Source organism: Gorilla gorilla, chromosome 3 (assembly GCF_029281585.2).
Source record: "Gorilla gorilla gorilla isolate KB3781 chromosome 3, NHGRI_mGorGor1-v2.1_pri, whole genome shotgun sequence".
NCBI classification, from domain to species: Eukaryota; Metazoa; Chordata; class Mammalia; order Primates; family Hominidae; genus Gorilla; species Gorilla gorilla.
Genome location: NC_073227.2, coordinates 11,438,431 through 11,458,630, shown reverse-complemented (window position 1 = coordinate 11,458,630; position 20,200 = coordinate 11,438,431). Strand labels below are relative to the sequence as shown.

Genomic DNA, 20,200 nt, shown 5'->3' with positions numbered 1-20,200 from the left:
TAATAGTAAAACAAAATAAACCAAAACCTTTCTTCCTTAAAGATTCTCTAGTTCTAGTTTATAAGACATAGGAAACATTTTAGGTAACTTGCATTTCTTTTTACTCGATATTAAGCCCCAAGGAGATAATTTACAGAAAACACTTTTTTAATTTTGCCAATTCTTAAACAATTAAAGGAGGAGAAAACAAGCAATTTAACCAATTCAAACTTATTTAATCAGCATTCAAAATAGGACTAGGCAAACAGCACTTTAAAACCCGCGAAGAAGGTGAAGCTGTTATCACAGCTAGGGTTACGTTTCCGATCACAGCTGTAACATTTTCACTGCACTGATCTTCAGGCAACCACTTAGCACTAATCTCCACCACAGCATTCTGTCAAGTATAATTAGATGACAGAGACCAGCAATTTCCCTGAAGGCACCAGGAAGGGAGCTGGCATTTGTGCTAGGCTAACTGGACCCACCAATCAAATGTCAAAAGGTCCCAGCGAGCTCTTGTTCACAACTTCACTGAGGTAATTCCAGTTCAGCCGGGGGTTTCATTCAGTTTTTCACCTAAGTTTACTGCATGCCTACTCTGTGCCACGGGTCCCGGGGCCACAGCAGGGACCACAACAGACGCTCTCCCTGTGGAATTTATATTCCTGTGGCCAGAGAGGGACAGCAACAGCTAAACATACAGAATGGATGGGGGTAACTGCTACAGGGGAATAAAGCAGCGATGACATTCTACACAGAGTGAGCGTGCTGCACACAGGAGCATGACATGGTAAGGCTTGCATTTTGAAAAGTTCATTTAAGCGGAAACAAGAACAGATGGATAGAAGGCAACTCAGTCTCTCTGGCAGAGACCAATATCAAGTCCCAGAGGCACAACACACTAATCACAAGGTGAGCTCCAGACCGTCACCTCAAGAGGCTTAGCATTCCTCTGAGTCCAGAATGGAGCTTAACGAAGCACCGCTGGTTATGAGTCCATGTGTAGAAAAACCTGTGTGTGTGTGAGTATGGAGGAAACATTTCAGCAATCTGAACAGCGCACACACTGCTTGCCTCAAGAGAGATGGAAGTATTGGTGGAATTACTTTTTCTTTAGACATCTGCATAAGGTACACTTGATACAAAAAGCAGGCACTGTATTAACAATTTAAAATATCCTTTAAAAGAAATTACATGAAAAAAAACAGAAGACTGGAACAAGTTTCAAAACCAAAGGAAGGAAGCAGTTCAAAGGAAGAAGCTATCTCTACAAAAGAGTGAAGGAACAGAAGAACCCTGGCAATGCACTGTGAATCTAAAAAGGCAGGAAGGGGCCGGGCAGGGTGGCTCACGCCTGTAATCCCAAGCACTTTGGGAGGCCAAGGCGGGCGGATCACAAGGTCAGGAAATCGAGACCATCCTGGCTAACATGGTGAAACCCCGGCTCTACTAAAAATACAAAAAAATTAGCCAGGTGTGGTGGCGGGCGCCTGTAGTCCCAGCTACTTGGGAGGCTGAGGCAGGAGAATGGCGTGAACCCACGAGGCGGAGCTTGCAGTGAGCCGAGATTGCACCACTGCACTCCAGCCTGGGCGACAGAGCAAGTCTCTGTCTCAGAAAAAAAAAAAAAAAAGAAGGCAGGAAGGGTGGAATTCCAAGCCAGGGGAGCAAAGTCTGGCCACAGGCAGAAGGCAAGACATTGTAACAGGTGGTCAAGAGTACAGAATGGCTACAAATGTCAGTAAGGGTACCCATTTTTTCTGTGACATGATGAGGTCATTTGGTGGAAGAAGGAGGTCAGGAGTCTCAAAGATAGTAGAGAAGGCTTAAATATTAGTAAGGTTGTAAGAGAGATGAGTTATGGTTGCCAGGCTAAGTCATGGGCCCATTTGAGATTTGGGTTGTGAATCTATGGAGAAAGGTAATGGGCTCTGGTGGGAGGACTTCCACAGCAGGATTTGGCTACTCAGAAGCTGGGAGGGATAGTACAGGATTGGCAGAGTATTGCTGAAATGAGGGACCATGAAATACAAGATGGACAAAATAGGGAGTGAAGAACAGGCTAATGGATTGGGATGAAGAAGTGACTGTCCACAAGGGAAGGACTCATGTTGTCCACTGACACAACCACAGTTAGAACAGCGCTTGGTCCAGAGAAGCAGATACCCAGAATGAAGGAAAAGAGATCCTAATAATGTTGAAAAATAGTTAAAACTGGAGTAGCTGAAGAAATAAGTTTGAGAGACGGAACGCTTTGGTCAGACTAAGAAAGAAAACATCATCATTCTTAGGTTTTTAAGCATAAAAATAATTTTAGAAACTGCGTATAATCTGGTAAACACTTAGTTGTTTTATTAGGTTAGCACGCAAGAAAGAAATTTTCAAGAACTGCTGTTCCTGTAACTTTTAACCCAAACTGGCTGATTCTCAGGTTATTACACTCTGTAGTCAGGAATCAGAAGAGGTATTCCAAGACTTACTGAAGCTGAGCCTGCTTCCCTCTTCTCCTAAATGGAAAGAGGTGGTGCCAGACACAAAATATTTCATTTATCGTTCAGTTACTAGCCCATTTAATACTCACTGTGATATGATTGTAGATAAGCTGAGACCACCCAAAGAGATCTGCTAGTCTATAAAACGCTGCCAATTTACACCGTAATAACTTCTCTCCTTTGTCATACGCAATAGAATCAGATCCTCTAAGATCGTTCACAGGAGTCACCATACCAAGACCTGAAATAAAGAAAAACAAAACTCAGCCAGGTGCGGTGGTATACGCCTGTAGTCCTAGCTACTCAGAAGGCTAAGGCAGGAGGATCACTTGAAGCCATGAGTTTGAGGCTATAGTGCTTATGACAGCAGCTGTGAATAGCCAAGGCAACAAAGCGAGACTTACCAAAAAGCCTCAAATATTAACATTTCTTATCAAATGTAAATCAAATACTAATGGTTCTGAGATATTTATCTTCCACATTAGACAATAAAGTCTTGAAAACTTCAAAGACAATTTCATAATGACTGTTTTCCAACACTAACACAATTAAGTTAGAAATCAATAACAAAAAGCCAAATTTGTGGGGTGCAGTAAAGCAAGCTTAAAAGGAAATTTACAGCATTAAACGTATACATTAGAGAAGAAAAGTGTTTTTAAGGCTTTCTGATTAAAGCAAAAGTTGAATCTTTGAGAAGCTTAAAAATAAAATACAAATAATAAAATAAGATAAACCTCTAGCCAGACTTAACAAAAGAAAGGAGATAGAAATAACCAATATGGGCTGGGCGCGGTGGTTCACGCCTGTAATCCCAGCACTTTGGGAGGCCGAGGCGGGAGGATCACAAGGTCAGGACATCGAGACCATCCTGGCTAACAAGGTGAAACCCTGTCTATACCAAAAATACAAAAAATTAGCCGGACGTGGTGGTGGGCGCCTGTACTCCCAGCTACTTGGGAGGCTGAGGCAGGAGAATGGCGTGAACCCAGGAGGTGGAGCTTACAGTGAGACAAGATCGTGCCACTGCACTCCAGCCCAGGCGACAGAGCAAGATAGCCAAGCATGGAAGGCATGGAGGATCCCTTAAGCCTAGGAGTTCAAGGTTGTAGTGAGCTGTGATCGTGCCACTGTACTCCAGCATGGGTGAAAGAGCAAGAACTTATCTCTAAATAAATAAATACACAAAACAAACAAACAAACAAACAAAACATAATTCACCATAACAAACTAAAGAAGAAAGACTAAGGGATCATTTTAACAGAAAGAAAAGAAGCATTTCACAAAGTTCAACATCCATTCAGAAGGAAAGTTCTCAACAAATCCGGATAATAACTGCAATGATGTGAAACACACTGACTATGTTTAAATCATAAATTCAAATAATACTAAAAAAAAAAAAAAAACCTAATTGTTCATCACTGAAGGATGATTGGAAACCAACTTATTATTTCGGAAAGGGATACTGCCTTTCCTACGCAAACTGTACCACCAGGTAACCAAAAGAACTGAAGGGAAGTTTCTCCTGACAGAACATTCTTGCTAATTAATACAGAAGAAATGGGCCAGGTGTGGTGGCTCATGTTCATAATCCCAGCACTTAGGGAGGCTGAGGCGAGTGGATTACTTGTGGTCAGGAGTTTGAGACCAGCATGGCCAACATGGCAAAATCCGTCTCTACTAAAAATAACAAAAATTAGCCAGGTGTGGTGGTGTGTGCCTGTAATCTTAGCTATTCAGGAGGCTGAGGCAGGAGAACAGCTTGAACCTGGGAGGTGGTAGTTTGCAGGGAGCTGAGATCACGCCACTGCACTCCAGCCTGGGAGACAGAGCAAGATGCCGTCTCAAAAACAACAGCAAAAAAAAAAACGGAATCCACATGAACACTTTCCTAGTGGTGGCCATGTGATTTCAGGATGGAGGTTTGAGCTATGGATTAAATGTGACTCTTAATATTCTGTAGACATTAATTACAATATATATCAGATCTGGTGAATGCTATTCAACTTCTAAGAATACCACAGAGCAGACAGGTAAATGGCAAATGTCAGCAGATCTAACAGAAACCAGTACCCTATTTCGGGCAATCAGATTTGACTATCCAACCAGACCCATCAGAGACTAATCCAAGGTACAATATGCAGTGGCTCAGATTAGTTGATGCTTTGTCATGTTAACATTTGCAAACTCAATTGCCGTGGCAAAGCTCCATTCTTGCAGCTGACCATTCTTTGCTCACATTCACCCATCCAGTACTTTTCCTCTGGCTTTTCTTTTAGAATTTCTCTTTCTCACTAGTTGGGACACAGCAGTGAAGAATGCTAGGTAAGAAATGCTGGCCAGGCAAAACTGATGTGCTACTCCACAGCATTATTTCTATTAGTTTATTTTAATCTACATAGGGGCTGGGAAGACTCATAAAAAGTCATCTGCCTCGGAAATAACAAAGTCTCACTGGCTAAGAAAAGAGGAGTCTGCAACATTCAAGATGATTTCAGAATTCCAGCCTATCTTTTACTAGGACTAACGAAAACACATTAATTTTCAAAATACTCAACTCTGTTATGTTATACAGTTAAATGCCCATTTATTTCACATGAGCAATCTTCAGGAAATTTTACCTGAAAACTACAGAACATGTATTAAAAATCAGGAACTACTCACTCATGTTTAAGGCAGCCATCCCTCCTTGCGGAGCTGCTGGGTAGACATTTGGTACATTCGTGGTCATAAAATCTGCAATCTGCTGTAAAGCCAATAGGCCTGTGGGGTTCTTCCCCTTCTTAAATTGCTCCTGTATCATTGATTCCAATTCTTCACAGAAAGCCTAATAAAAAACATTAAAACACTGAGATACCATTTATTTTCTGTTCCTTGGGCAGGGGGTCAGAAGTAGCTATCACATAGACCAATTTTTTGTTTTCATCCAGTGCTGGAAAGGCAAACAGATATTCTCACACACTACTGCTGATAATATAAACTGGTACATTCTTTTCTAGAAAGTAATTTAATACAATAAAAGCTTAAACTCTGAACAGGAATTCTACTCTTAGGAATCTATTTTAAGGAAACATTCAAGGAAGTGCTCAAAGACTGATTCATTTGGATGTTCATTCCAGCATTATTGATAAAAGGGAAAAACATCCTACGTTTCAATCAACAGAGGACTGATCAAATACACTGGGAATTATACGCATGCATTCAACATGAAAAGCTAAAAAAACTTAAATGGCATAAAATTGCTCTTGATATATGTTTGAGTGACAATGTTATCAAGCAGTATAACCAGTCCTTATTATAGCAAATACATACCTAAACATAGAAAAAGATTAAAAGTAAATACATTGGCTGGGTGCAGTGGCTCATGCCTGGAATCCCAGCACTTTGGGAGGCGAAGGCAGGTGGATCACCTGAGGTCAGGAGTTCGAGACCAGCCTGGCCAACATGGTGAAACCCCATCTCTACTAAAAATATAAAAAATTAGCCAGGCGTGGTGGTGGGCGCCTGTAATCCCAGCTACTTGGGAGGCTGAGAAAGGAGAATTGCTTGAACCCAGGAGGCAGAGGTTGCAGTGAGCCGAGATTGGGCCATTGAACTCCAGCCTGGGCAACAGAGCAAGACTTTGTCTCAAAAAAAAAAAAAAAAAAAAAAAAGTAAATACATCAAAATGTTCATTGTAATCCTTTTAGTGATAGGATTATTAGTAATTTTTCATATTCTACTTTATCCTTTGCAGTACTTTCTTCAAAATACTTTTCAAATTACTTTTAAATGTGGAAAAAACCCTAACCATCCATCCTTTATCAAATAATACTAAATCAGGCAAAAAAAAGTGCAATTAGATTGATGGTGATTTTAATAGAAAATCACTATTATAACAATACAGATAATTTATATTCCCAACCTGCACTAAAATAATTTTTTCACATACCCGGCAAAGAAATAAATATCGGCCAGGCATGGTGGCTCACGCCTGTAATCCCAGCACTTTGGGAGGCCGAGGCGGGCGGATTACGAGGTCAGGAGATCGAGACCATCCTGGCTAACATGGTGAAACCCCGTCTCTACTAAAAATACAAAAAATTAGCCAGGCGTGGTGGTGGGCGCCTGTAGTCCCAGCTACTCGGGAGGCTGAGGCAGGAGAATGGTGTGAACCCGGGAGGCGGAGCTTGCAGTGAGCTGAGATCCCACCACTGCACTCCAGCTTGGGAGACAGAGTGAGACTCCGTCTCAAAAAAAAAAAAAAAAAAAAGAAAGAAATAAATATCATGTCAAACAATTATAAATGATACCCAGTATGAAAATTTAAGTTCACTGGATGTTAATCCACATCAAATTTACTTCTAGTTTGTCACTGCTTGAGCTGAAAACATATTGCAGGAAATTGCCAAGGGACAGTCTAAGAGTACCTATCACTTGGGGGAAGCACACAACAAATAGATGTATTGCTGTTAATTAAGGGTAGAATAGAATGTCTGTCAAGAGCCCTCTGAGGACCCCCTATTTACCAAACCATGGCAAATAATGTTGCAGATCATATTTTGTAGTCATCCATGAGGAAGGGAAAAGCTGAGAGGTACTCTGACTGCAAGCAAGAAATAAACAAGGGAAAAAAACAAAACATGGTGATTATTTAGCCATCTTTGTTATCAAAGCACAATGCAATGAGAGAGAAAGGGAGATATGTGCAAATAAAGATAGGGCGGGCGCAGTGGCTTCCACCTGTAACTTCCAGCACTTTGGGAGGCCAAGGGAGGCGGATCACTTGAGGTCAGGAGTTCGAGACCAGCCTGGCCAACGTGGTAAAACCTCGTCTCTACTAAAAATACAAAAGTTAGCTGGGCATGGAAGCTTGTGCCTGTAATCCTAGCTACTTGGGAGGCTGAGGCAGGAGAATCACTTGAAGCCAGTAGGAGGAGGTTGCAGCGAGTTGGGTATGGTGGTGCACGCTTGTAATCCCAGCTACTCAGGAGGCTGAGGCAGGAGAATCATTTGAACTCGGGAGGTGGAGGCTACAGTGAGCCAAGATCACGCCACTGCACTCCAGCCTGGGCGACAGAGTGAGACTCCATCTCAAAAAAAAAAGATAGAGAGTAAGAGATACAGATGGCATCTCCTGAACATCACAGACAGTGCTGGTCACAAGGGAAGCAAAAGCTAAATTAAACAAGCTCCTTGCCTTCAGGAGCCCTCAGTCTGAAAATTCAAAGGATCTATTTCAATGGTTTTCAAATCCACATACAGATCTAGGGAAAGCTCAACTCGACACACACTACTAAGTACCAGGCGCTGTTTCAGACACTAAGGATATACATACTGATAAATAATATGGTCCTTGCCATCCAGAAACTTAAAGCTTGGTAAGGAAGACCCAAAAAGAAGAAAACCACAGTACAGGAGCCCTATGCATAAACAGCATTTCAGACGACCTGTACGTGCAGAAAGGACACGTGGCACAGAGCTGAGCTTAGTCCTGAGTGAGGGCCTGGAGCCACCAATCTGGATCTTAACGTTTGGCTCCAGCCAGCTGTCACTAGCCTAAGGACCTGGTGTGTGCTACTTTGATCATAACTCTTGCTGGTTCAACATCCATACCCTCAGTTTGGGACCCTCATACCTCTCAGCTTTCGGACCTCCTCTCCTCCAAAGACCCTGTCATCCAACCCATCTCAGGCTCCCACGTCCATGGTCAGCACTACACCTGCTCATTCCTAGTAACCATGCCCCTCTTCAATCCCAAAGCCAAGTATGTGCCCTGCAACCACCCCCTCCTAGCATCCAGCTCACACTTTCTTCCATCCATTCATCACCCTAACACCTTCTCACCTTGGCTCACCTCCCCTGTTCTGAACTCCCTCACTGGCTTAGATCCATTGTAATGATTACATTGTAATCACTTTCTTGCTAACATCTCCAACTCTACCAAACCATCTGGCAAAACCTCAAGCCCCAGGCTGGAGTGCAGTGGTGCAATCATACATAGCTCACTGCAGCCTCAAACTCCTAAGCTCAAGTGATCCTCCTATCTCAGCCTCCCAAAGCACTGGGACTACAGGTATGAGCCACCGCGCCCAGCCTTGATGCTTACTGTGTTCTAAACAACCTGTGGGCAGGAACTTTACTCTCTTATCTCTGCATCCCCAGCGCCTAGAACAATGCCTGGCACACACTAGGTGCTATCAGTTTCAACTCAAAAATGACTCAACTATCCCGAGTCATTTTTACTTAGCTTCTTGTTGTTTTTATGTAAGTAAACTGCTCAAGCCAAAAGTCTCGGTGCTATCCTGATTCTTTTTTTCCCTTTCACTTCTTCTACCCCATCCATCAGCAAGTCCTATTCACACTACCTTCAAAATGAAAGCCATACAAATCTACCTCTTCCTACCTCTACTACGCCACCTTGGCCCAAGCAGCCATGATCTCTCATTTGGACAACAGCTTTTTCTCTTGCCCCAGCCAATTTTCTCTCTAAACCAAACCCAGAATAATTTTCTTTAAAACACCATTTTTCCTTTCCCTGTCTGCAGCCCTCCAATGATTCTGCCACACACAGAATGCAATGGAAACTCTCAATCTCAGCATACACAGCCTTCCAGGATCTGCTCCCTCCTCTCTCTCCAACCTCACTGCACCTCACTCTGCCACTCCCAGGCCGAACCACACTGGCTGCCTTCTGCCTCTGTGGGCTCATCAAGCCCATCCCTACCCTAGGAATTTCATGTTAGCTGGTTCCTCAGCTGGGAACACGTCTCCTTTTTTTTTGGAGACAGGGTCTCACTCTGTCACCCAGGCTGGAGTGCACTGGCACGATCACAACTCACTGCAGCCTCAGCTTGAGTGATCCTCCCACCTCAGCCTCATGAGTAGCTGGGATTGCCAGGGCATGCCACCACACCTAGCTAATTTTTATATTTTTGGTAGAGATGCGGATTCCCCAGGCTGGTCTCAAACTCCTGGGCTCAAGTGATCCACTGCCTTGGCCTCCCAAAGTGCTGGGATTACAGGCATGGGCCACCATGCCCAGCCAAGCACCCACACCCGGCCCCCTCTTGATTCTTGAAAGACTGGCTCCTTCCGGTCATTGAGTTCAGATTAAACCTTCCCTCCTGAGAACAGCCTTTCTGACCACAGTCACACTTAATCTAATCATCCTACTGCTTTCTGCATTGCCCTCCTGCTTGTTCTTTATTGTTTATTTCCTTCGACTAGAATGCAAAGTCCAAGACTTGATCTGGGTAGTTACACAAGCAACATTGATATCAAAATTCACCAAGCTATATACTTAAGATTTGTGTACTTTATGTAAGTTGTACCTCAGTAACAACAACTAAACAAAATCTACTAAAGGCCTTGTATGTCTAGTTTACTGCTAAATGCCCAGTTCCTTAAACAGCACATAAGAGACAATCAACATCTTTTTTTTTTTTTAAGAAAATCAATAAACTTCTGCCAAATGACACTCCCCTGGTATGAAGGGGCACAGTAAGAACAAATCAGAAGAAGAAGGGACAAAAAAGGATGACGCACACACAAAGGCAGCAGCAGCAACACGAGAAAACTGCGCAGATACAACGACCTGACTAAAGGTGCAATCTGGAAAACACTCAGTTGGCCATGACTGTGGCTCAAAATGCTGACTCTAACTAAAGGTATCAATCAATTAGCAGGTACTGTTAAGGCCGACCATACACCCAGGAGACTGAGCTAGGGTTTTTTTTTTTTTTTTTGAGACAGAGTCTCGCTCTGTTGCCCAGGCTGGAGTGCAGTAGCACAATCTCCGCTCACTGCAACCTCCGCCTCCCGGTTTCAAGTGTTTCTCCTGCCTCAGCCGCCCGAGTAGCTGGGATTACAGGCATGTGCCACCATGCGTGGCTAATTTTTTTTTTTTTTTTTTTTTGAGACAGAGTCTCTCTCTGTCACCCAGGCTGAAGTGCAGTGGCATGATCTCGGCTTACTGCAAGCTCCGCCTCCCGGGTTCACGCCATTCTCCTGCCTCAGCCTCCCAAGTTGCTGGGACTACAGGCGCCCGCCACTACGTCTGGCTAATTTTTTTTTGTATTTTTACTAGAGACGGGGTTTCACCGTGTTAGCCAGGATGGTCTCGATCTCCTGACCTCGTGATCCACCCATCTCGGCCTCCCAAAGTGCTGGGATTACAGGCGTGAGCCACCGCGCCTGGCCAATTTTTGTATTTTTAATGGAGACAGGGTTTCACCATGATGGCCAGCCTGGTCTCCAACTTCTGACCTCAAGTGATCCACCCACCTCGGCCTCCCAAAGTGCTGGGACTACAAGCTTGAGCCGACGCACCCAGCCTAAGCTAGGTATTTTTTAAATTGTAATTTAAAAATTGCCCCAATATATAAAGACCCTCTAGAAAAGTCACAAGAGTAAAAAGGAGAAATTAACACTTCCTATCCTTTACGACACTGAAGATTTTTCATTTATGATGTCTGATAACATGAACTAAACTGAATTCTTTCAACAACCATATACGTATACTCAAGGCACTGATTTCCTGTGATAAGATCAATGAACTATGCCACTCATACAACAGGGAATAAGACCTGAAGTATTAGAAAAGGAAAGATGACATCTGGTCACAGAAAAGACTTCTCTTCTCACAGGGCTTTGCAGAATCATGGACACCCTCTTCTTTTGCTCCATCATGTTGAAGTCCTGGCGAAGGTCTGGTGCCATGTTCCTCTCCCTCAAGTACTCTGGGTTGTTCTCATCTACTCGGTCGAAGTACCTCTCCTTGTGAGGGGCTGTGGTCGGGGGTGGTGAGGTCACCACCGCAGCACGAGAATCACCATTCATTGTACAATCTTTCTAGGTTCCTACAGAATCAAAATAAAAGAAATTATTGTTTTCAAATCAATGTCTAACAGTGTTTCATGATGAGCACATGAGCTTGGTAAACACAATCTTCAACAGGAGGATGTAATGACCAACTGACAGTGGAAACCATGACCTGTGAGGCTTCTTTGTGGCCTCAGAGGCACATGGCTGATCAACCACCTCCCACCCTCCCACTAACCAATGCTGTGTTTTGTCCTAGCCATTGTTCCAAAGAAGAGAACAAGAGAACAATCTAACAAAGCAATTAAGTCCTCTGACAAATCCAAAAAGAACTAAATATTAAACTTTTGACCACGTGATTCTTTACAGACATGATTTGTTCCACACAGACAAGATCTGCTAAGAACAGCACAGTTTATTCCAAAAGAAATTTGATTTCTGATTTTTTTTCCCATAAGGTACCAGCAGTGGTTTTGCAAAGGATCCCACAAACAGATCAAGAGAAGAGAAGCCACTCACACATAACTCACAAAATGGTAAATGTTCCTCCCTAACAGCTCCTTTCTGGTTAAAAGAACAATGGCAGGTACCAGCAATTTGATGTCAAGATGCTCAGTTTGTTAATAACCTAACATGCCAAGATGGCTCAAATTTAAAATTCTGTGAATATGGCTACTGACATTACATTCTTTTCTCGGGGGGAGGGGAACAGGGTCTTGTTCTGCCACCGAGGCTGGAGGGCAGTGGCCCAGTCACAGCTTACTGCAACCTCAACCTCCCAGGCTCAAGTGATCCTTCCACCTAAGCCTCCCAAGCAGCTGGGACTATCAGCGTACACCGCCATGCCTGGTGAATTTTTAAAAACTTTTGTAGAGATGGGGGTATCCCTGAGTTACACAGGCTGCTCTCAAACTCCTGGCCTCAAGCAATCCTCTCACCCTGGCCTTCCAAAGTGCTGGGATCACAGGCATGAGCCACCACGCCCTGTTAGCTTTCAAATGTGCATATGAACCACCTGGGAATTAAATACACAAATTAAGATTCATTAGGTCTGGAGTGGGGCCTGAAATTCTGCATGTCTCATCAATTCCCAAGTGATACCAATGCTGCTGAACTTGAACCACACTTTGGATAACAAGCCTATAAAGTAGAGTTTATTACGCAAAAAAGATATTTTTATTGTGGAACCAATAGCCAAAGAATCAGTTGAAGAAATTAGTGTGTTTTTTTTTAAGAAAAAGATCAATTTGATATTTCTGTTCTAAATGTAAAGATAAGATAAAAATATGCTTAAAGTGGCAGTATTTCTTTCTTTCTTTTTTTTTTTTGAGACAGTCTCACTCTGTCGCTCATTCTGGAGTGCAGTGGCATGATCTCAGCTCACTGCAACCTCTGCCTCCCAGGTTCAAGCCATTCTCCTGCCTCAGCCTCCCGAGTAGCTTTGATTACAGGCACGTGCCACCACACCCGGGTAATTTTTGTATTTTTAGTAGAGGCGGCGTTTCACCATGTTGGCCAGGCTGGTCTCGAACTCCTGACCTCAGGTGATCCGCCCGCCTAGGCCTCTCAAAGTGCTGGGATTATAGGCGTGAGCCACCGCCCCCAGCCACTACTTCAAGAACTCAAAGGCAAAACATGAAAACAATTGGGGGACTAAACATCAACATAGAATAAACGAACTAATGACCTCAGTGGAATCTTTTTTCTCTTTGTTTTTGAGACAGAGCCTTATTCTGCCACCCAGGCTGGAATGCAGTGGTGCAATCATAGCTCACTACAGCCTGGAACTTGTGGGCTCAAGCCATCCCACTGCCTCAGCCTCCTGAATAGCTGAGACTACAGGCCCACATCACCATACCTGGCTATTTTTTTTTAGTTCTTTGGTAGAGATGAGGTCTCACTATGTTGCCCGGGCTGGTCTCAAACTCCTAGGTTCAAGTGATCCTCCTGCCTCAGACTTCCACAGTGCTGGGATTACAGGCAAGAGCCCAGCCTAAGTGGAATCTCTGAAACTTATTCTTCTCTATTTATATCCTTTAAATTGTTTAATTTATTCTGGTTACCCAATCTATTTATTGTAAACCTTCCAAAAGAATGACCAAAGAACAAAACGATAATAGTTATCTGGCAATGTTTCCTCATTAGATGTAATTAAAGCTGAACATTCTGAGCCAATAATAAAAATGTTCTGCTTCAGTGTTTCAAAAACAATAAAAGACCAAAGAAAATCATTATGAGTCCCAATTATAAGCCATTTTCATCGGTAAATAAGGATATAAGGGTATATTTTAGAGTAACTATAGCTATTTCCTGGTTCCCAGAAGACAGTGAAAGACAGGAATCTTTGTAAAACCAACATATTTAAGATAAGGCAGGTATTACTTTCCCCTAGTTACAAATTGCTGTGTGAATGGGATAAGATAAACACTGCAGGCCAGGTATATACATGCTCCATTCCTTCAATAAGGAAGTCTATAAATGTAAATCAAAATGAAAGTATACACATTCTGAGCCCAATAATCAAGATTAAGCATAATTCTACTTTGCAGTACAAACCTGTCCTTCATTTTTATCAATTATGACTTCAGGTTTCATCAACTTAGTTTTCAAGTAAAATCTCTACAAAGAAGTTATTATTTGCTGGGTACAGTGGCGCATGTCTGTAATCCTGGCACTTTGGGAGGCAGAGGCAAGTGGATGCCTGAGCTCAGGAGATTGAGACCAGCCTGGGCAACATGGTGACACCCTGTTTCTACAAAAAATGCAAAAATTAGAGGGGCATGGGGGCACGCACCTGTAATCTCAGCTACTCAGGAGGCTGAGGCACAAGAAGTACTTCAACCCGGGAGGCAAAGGTTGCAGTGAGCTGAGTCATGCCGCTGCACTCCAGCCTGAACAACAGAGTAAGACTCCGTCTTAAAAAATAATAATATTATTTAATCAAAAAGTTAAAAAAGAGAGAGAAAGGGAAAAACATGCAAAAAACTAACTTCTGGAACATTTTTCATAGTATCTTAGAATAAATTTAAACTAATTTAAAATAAAATAATTCTAAAAGTAGGAACAGGTCAGGTGTGGTGGCTCATGCCTGTAATTCCAGCACTTTGAGAAGCTGATGAGGGAAGATCACTTGAGCCCAGGAGTTCCAAGCTGTCTAGCTTACATAGTAAAGACTGCATCTCAACAAAAAAAATCAAAAAAATTAGCCAGGAGTGATGGCACACGCCTGTAGTCCCAGCTACTCAGGAGTCCGAGGAGAGAGGACCACTCGACCTGGGAGGTCAAGGCTGCAGAGAGCCATGATGGCACCACTACACTCCAGCCTGGGTGACAGAGCAAGACCCTGACTCAAATAAATAAATGTAACATAGACATTAAAATCTGCTCAATACAATATCATGTAACTACAGAGACTCTTTAGCATTGATAAAAGAGTATAAAACATATTAAGTGGCAAACTATATTTCTTATTCTATTATGTAATGCCATAATTATACACTGGCAAAATGATATAATGGCAAATAAGCTGGAATAAATTTGAGTAATTTGATTAAAGTATGGATGAATGTTTCTCTATCTCAATATTCTATAATGTTGCTTTGATTTTACTTATGTAATACATTTTAAGATTTCACCATCAACAATATATTGATAGCTAAATTAATGAAATCTTTGGGAACAATATTTTCAAATAAACACAGACAACAGAAAACAAAAATCTGGATGAACCGTGACAAATAAGTATGGCCTGCCCAAGTGACATCTGCTTCCTCCACATCTCCCATCCCCCAGATGTCACTCAAATCCAAGTTGTCATCACTCACTTCCTGGACACTCAACGGCCTCCTAATTGGTTTCTCTACTTCCAGTCTCTTAACAACCCCCACAGCAATCCATTCTCTAAAACTTGGCCATAGAGAGTTTTAATGTAAGTCAGATCATGTCACTCACTCCTCTGCTTAAAATCTGAGAACTAATATGTGGACCTTAGTAGGATCCTGATTGAAACAAACTGTAAAATAAAAATCTAAAAGTGACATTTGAGACAACTAGAAATTTGAACACTAGCTAGATTTTGATGGCATTAAGAAATTAGTTTTACATTTTAGGTGCAGTATTTACTATGATTATATTAGATACAGAAATGTTTCTGGATAAAATGACATCTGAAATGTGCCTAAAACTTATATGGGGGGAAAGGGAAATGAAGTTACATAAGACTAGCCAGGAGCTAACCACTGACACTGGATGAAGGTTAGAGTAGGACTCATCACACCGTGCTGTCTATTTTGTATGTGTTTGAAACGCTCCGTGATTCTTCTTGCTCTCAGAAGAAAGCGCCTCCAGACCTTACATGAGCTGGTCTCTGCCGGCCTTCAGACGAAGATATTTCAGCATGCTTTTTCAGACTGATACTACTAAGATCAGGATGAACAGCTATCTTAACATCCCTTTTTAAAAAATTTATGTTTTTATTTAATGTTTCCAAATATAAAAAGTCAAGACACTTACACCAACTATCTCAAATGACATAAAAGCAATTCAGTGTGTTTAACAATCATATTTCCCCTTCAGTTCTGCTGCTTTATACAACGGTATGATCGACAGGTAAACTGGATGGCACGTGCCTGGTTAGAAAATGTCATCTGTTGGCCAGGCACGGTGGCTCACGCCTGTAATCACAGCACTTTGGGAGGCCGAGGAGGGTGGATCACAAGGTGAGGAGATTGAGACCATCCTGGCTAACACGGTGAAGCACCGTCTCTACTAAAAATACACAAAAAAATTAGCCGGGTGTGGTGGCACACACCTGTAGTCCCAGCTACTCGGGAGGCTGAGACAGGAGAATGGCATGAACCTGGCAGGCACAGACTGCAGTAAGCCAAGATCACGCCACTGCACTCCAACCTGGGTGACAGAGCGAGACTCCAGCTCAAAACAAAAAAAAAAAGAAAGAAAATGTCATCTGTTTACAAAAAAACAGCATGCAGCATAGTTTCTATTTTGTCTGCAGTCAATTCACGAACTACTTACTTTGTTTTTTGTTTAGGAGGCACATGGAACTGAAAATTTTAGCTGCCCAATTTTATTCAACTACCCCACAAAAAAACACAAATGACAATCCTAACACTCTTCAATCTTTGGAGGGTTGAAATAGTAGACATTATTTGTTATCTTTAGTAGATTCAACTATTTAGCCTGAAAATGTTAACTTTTTCTCTTAACAGAGATAAATCTCCTTAGGGCCTTTCCTCTAATTTTGCTAGACTAGGTTCCAGGAGCCTAGTGAAGAACCCCTCATATGACATTTAAAGTGTGAAAACTGTAAAGTACTCTGTTGCATTATACAAATTCTTGCTAGCTGGACAGACTAAGGACAGTTGGTTTGCTAAATGGCATTGAAGAAAATCCTGACTGAACAGCACTATTTAGTCCAAATAACGTCCCTTTTCTAATGTCCCAGAAAACACCACTCTACCTAGTACATTATTTACTGACTCAGAAGTAACAAAGGGTATGCTGGAATATTCTTTCTTAGCAGAAGTACTGCAGCCCTGGGATGATCCATCTTTATTAATGTGTAACTAAACCTCAGGTCAGATACCAGACAAATTTTTGCTTCTCTCAAATATATAACGAGGGAATTCTGAAACTTTTGGACAGATTCAATTATTTATTGGCATCTCCCTTGTGGCACAGACGTCTTTGCTAAGGGTAACTATTCCCAGCATTCACATGATTTACTTTTGAATCCCTAAAGCTGGAACATGAAAACTTACGGCTGAAACTAGGAAGAAGAGAGCCATTAAAGAAAGCCTCCGTGTAAAATGCCTGCTAGAGGACCCAAAGGATCTTGTCAGATTTCTAATGCTCTTTGATTGTCAGCTAATAATGAATTACTGCTCCATGGGAAAAAGGAGATAATGAAAGTGGTATCCCCTGGTAGTGTCCTTGGCCACCTGGCACCCAACTCCAGAGAGCCTTTGGAATTGTCAATAGGAGACCAAGAAGAGAGGTGATCTCTGCAGTATCTTCCCTTATTTCTACTAACTCCTGGCGCATAATAAATGTGCACTGGAGACACCTTCCACCTTACATGCAAGGCACCAGAGACTGAAAAATACGAAGAGCAGGAGATGACAGACAAAATTCTCTCAGTGCATGACAGAACTCCACTTACAGTATATCAGCAGGGGGAAAGTGTCCATGAGTGGGAGGTAGAAAGAACTGAGAGAGGATGTTATGAGTTGAACTGTGTCCACTCCCCAAAATTCACATGTGGCAGCCCTAACCCCCAGTTCCTCAGAATATGCCCTTATTTGGAAATAGGGTCGCTACAGATGTAATCAGTTAAGATGGGGTCCACAAGGCAGACCTAATCCAAAATGACTTATGTCCTTATAAAACGGAAAATGTGGACAAAGAGACACGCACAGGGAGAAATAAGTGTAGATGAAGGCAGAGGTGGACGCAGTGCTTCCTCAAGCCAAGAAACGCCAAGGAATGCCGACTACCGAGCTAGGATGGGGCCCATTCTCCCTCACAGCCTCGGGAGGAACCAGCCCTGCCCACACCCTGATCTTAGACTTCTAGCCTCCAGAACTGTGAGATGACACATTACTGTTGTTTAAGCCCCTGGTCTGTGGCACTTTGTTACAGCAGCTCTAGGAAACTCACAGAGAGGGGCTGTCAGGAAAGCTTCACGGAGATGATTTCAGAGGTAAAACGTGTCTGCCAGGTGGCTTGGGGAAGGCAGCAGTCACCTGGTGAATAAACATCCACTGAGCTTTAGGGAGTAGCACAGAAAAGACAGCAGAGTGAGTGCAGTCAACCGTCCTCTGATTTTACATGCAGTACCTGGCACCCAGCAGGTGTTCCACACATTTTTAATGACCTAATTTAACTATTCTCTCTATTCTAAACCTTTCAGCCCCCACTCATTCTCAATATCCAACTCAAATGCTTCCCGCTCTATGAAGGTTCCCCACGCCCCAAGCCTGGCACCTGGCCTCCTGCGTGTCAACACACACCATTCCCACCTCTCCCATGGCCACTTTCAAACAGGACCAAATCATATGCGGATAAATGATCTGGGTACATACTTGCTCCATCACTGGCCTGTGGGCCTGTGAAATACAGGGACAATACGTTTCTAACTCATGTTTGTACAAGGGCCCTGGGGGAGTGTGTCATACACAGCAGGGGCTCAGATGAGACTGTTTATTCCCAAAGTAGGGTATCTGCCACAAGGGACATCTAACTTCCCTGGGACAAAGGGCTCCAAGAGGTCTGCATCCAAAATGAAACTGCATCGTCAGGAAATACGCAGTGAAACAGAAGGTGGAGAGTTCGCTGGAAAGAGTAACAAGATTGTAAACAGACTTGGGGGCTCCGACACTGATGACTAAATCCAGGCAGAGGGCTGGGAACAGTGCAGCAGTCAGCACACACCCTGGCCAGCACCAAGAGACATGGACGCCCTGGCCAGAAATTCATTACAAACACTTGGAAACCTGAAATACTGGAAGGCTGCAGCACCAGCCAATGCAAAGGAAATCCTTGTTATCTACTGGCAGGAGGGAGCCCAACATCTGGCGCTATCTCCCAAACACAACCGTAAGCTCTAACCCCGCACTGCTTACAGTACTAGCCTAATGACACAGTTCTCCACCACCCTAAAAGAGAACACCCACCTTATGTTGAAGGTTCTTCTTCACAGCTTTAGGCTGACTGAATGTGCCCTGTTTGGGACCTCAGAGCTCAGTTAAAAGCCTTTAATTACTCTGATCGGATCATTTCTATTCCTGCGTCTCTGGATGTCCTCTTGCAGAAGAAGCTCCTCAAAAGGCCCCTTTCAAATAATCACAGCTACAGTTATCACTGCTTACTATGTGTGTTTTAACTCATTTTTTCTGCAGATAAGGCACAACACAGTTAAGCAGCCAGTAATGGGGTTGCTGGAGTCTGAATTCGGGCTGCCTGACTCCAGAGCTCCTCCTCCTCCCTCTAATCCACATTCTCTCTGACAATCAGGATGTCTCAAAACAGCTCCAATTAGAAACAAAAGCAAAAAGTAAAACTGAACCACAGCAATTTGTCCCAGCCTACTCAAGTGGGTCCTCTTGCTTCCTCCCTCTTTTATGATGAATGGTTAGTTAATGGCTTCCCAGCCTAAATCATCCACATTTTATTCAGTCTTTTATACAATTACATAGCTGGTGTTGTTTTTCTTTTAACTACAGCATTAATTAATCCTATGGTGTGTTATGAGAGATATTCCAGTTACTTGCTTAAGGTTTAGTAGGCAGTAAGTGGAGAAGAAAGAATCTGAAATTAAGACTATGGTTTGGAGACCGCACTCTCAATTGCTTCTCATTAAACTGTGTTCTTGTTGCTGACAACAGGACTCTCCAGTCCAAGGGTCAGTACTGAGCCAAAAATCAGAGGTTGGTTCCACTCACACTCCTATAAAACTTCAACATGTATGGAGTTACCTCACCTGTAAAGTAAAAACAGCTCCCCATCCCAAACTCCAGACCTAGTTTTTCCCAAACCCAGTTGAGGAAAATGCAGCTAGAAAATGCAAGGGATCCAGAAAAGTGACCACGAACTGTCTGAAGACCCTATAAAGACCACTGCAGAGAACAATGTTCTCACACACACTCGTTAATTCCAACCACCCTGCAAGATTCCTCCATGTGCAGATCAAGACTGACTCAGTGTTTTTGTGGGTTTTCCTTCTTTCTTTCTTTTTCAGACTGGGTCTTGCTCTGTCATCCAGGCTGAAGTGCGGTGGCGTGATCTTGGCTCACTGCAACCTCTGCCCCCGGGCTCAAGCGATCCTCCCATCTCAGCCTCCCAAGTAGCTTGGGACTACAGGAGCCTGCCACCATGCCCAGATAATTATTATATTTTTTGTAGAGATG

At 42.9% G+C, this 20,200-nt stretch overlaps 1 protein-coding gene across 17 annotated transcripts in view; it reads right to left on the bottom strand.

Moving 5' to 3' along the window:
- The window catches only part of ADD1 (adducin 1), an 86,306-nt gene that overhangs the window by 42,852 nt on the left and 23,254 nt on the right, over positions 1-20,200 (bottom strand). For 10 of the 17 annotated variants that reach the window (XM_031010145.3, XM_031010139.3, XM_031010147.3 and 7 more), the window contains exons 2-4: positions 11,097-11,311; positions 5,136-5,298; positions 2,564-2,715 (exon numbers count right to left, since the gene is read on the bottom strand). In XM_031010145.3, the coding sequence (XP_030866005.1) occupies positions 2,564-2,715; positions 5,136-5,298; positions 11,097-11,291 (510 nt within the window). In that variant the 5' untranslated portion in view covers positions 11,292-11,311. Of the gene's footprint in view, positions 1-2,563; positions 2,716-5,135; positions 5,299-11,096; positions 11,312-14,067; positions 14,184-18,967; positions 19,249-20,200 lie in introns of those variants that run through there. The other 7 variants (XM_063705063.1, XM_055384388.2, XM_055384387.2 and 4 more) reach the window with 5 other exon arrangements.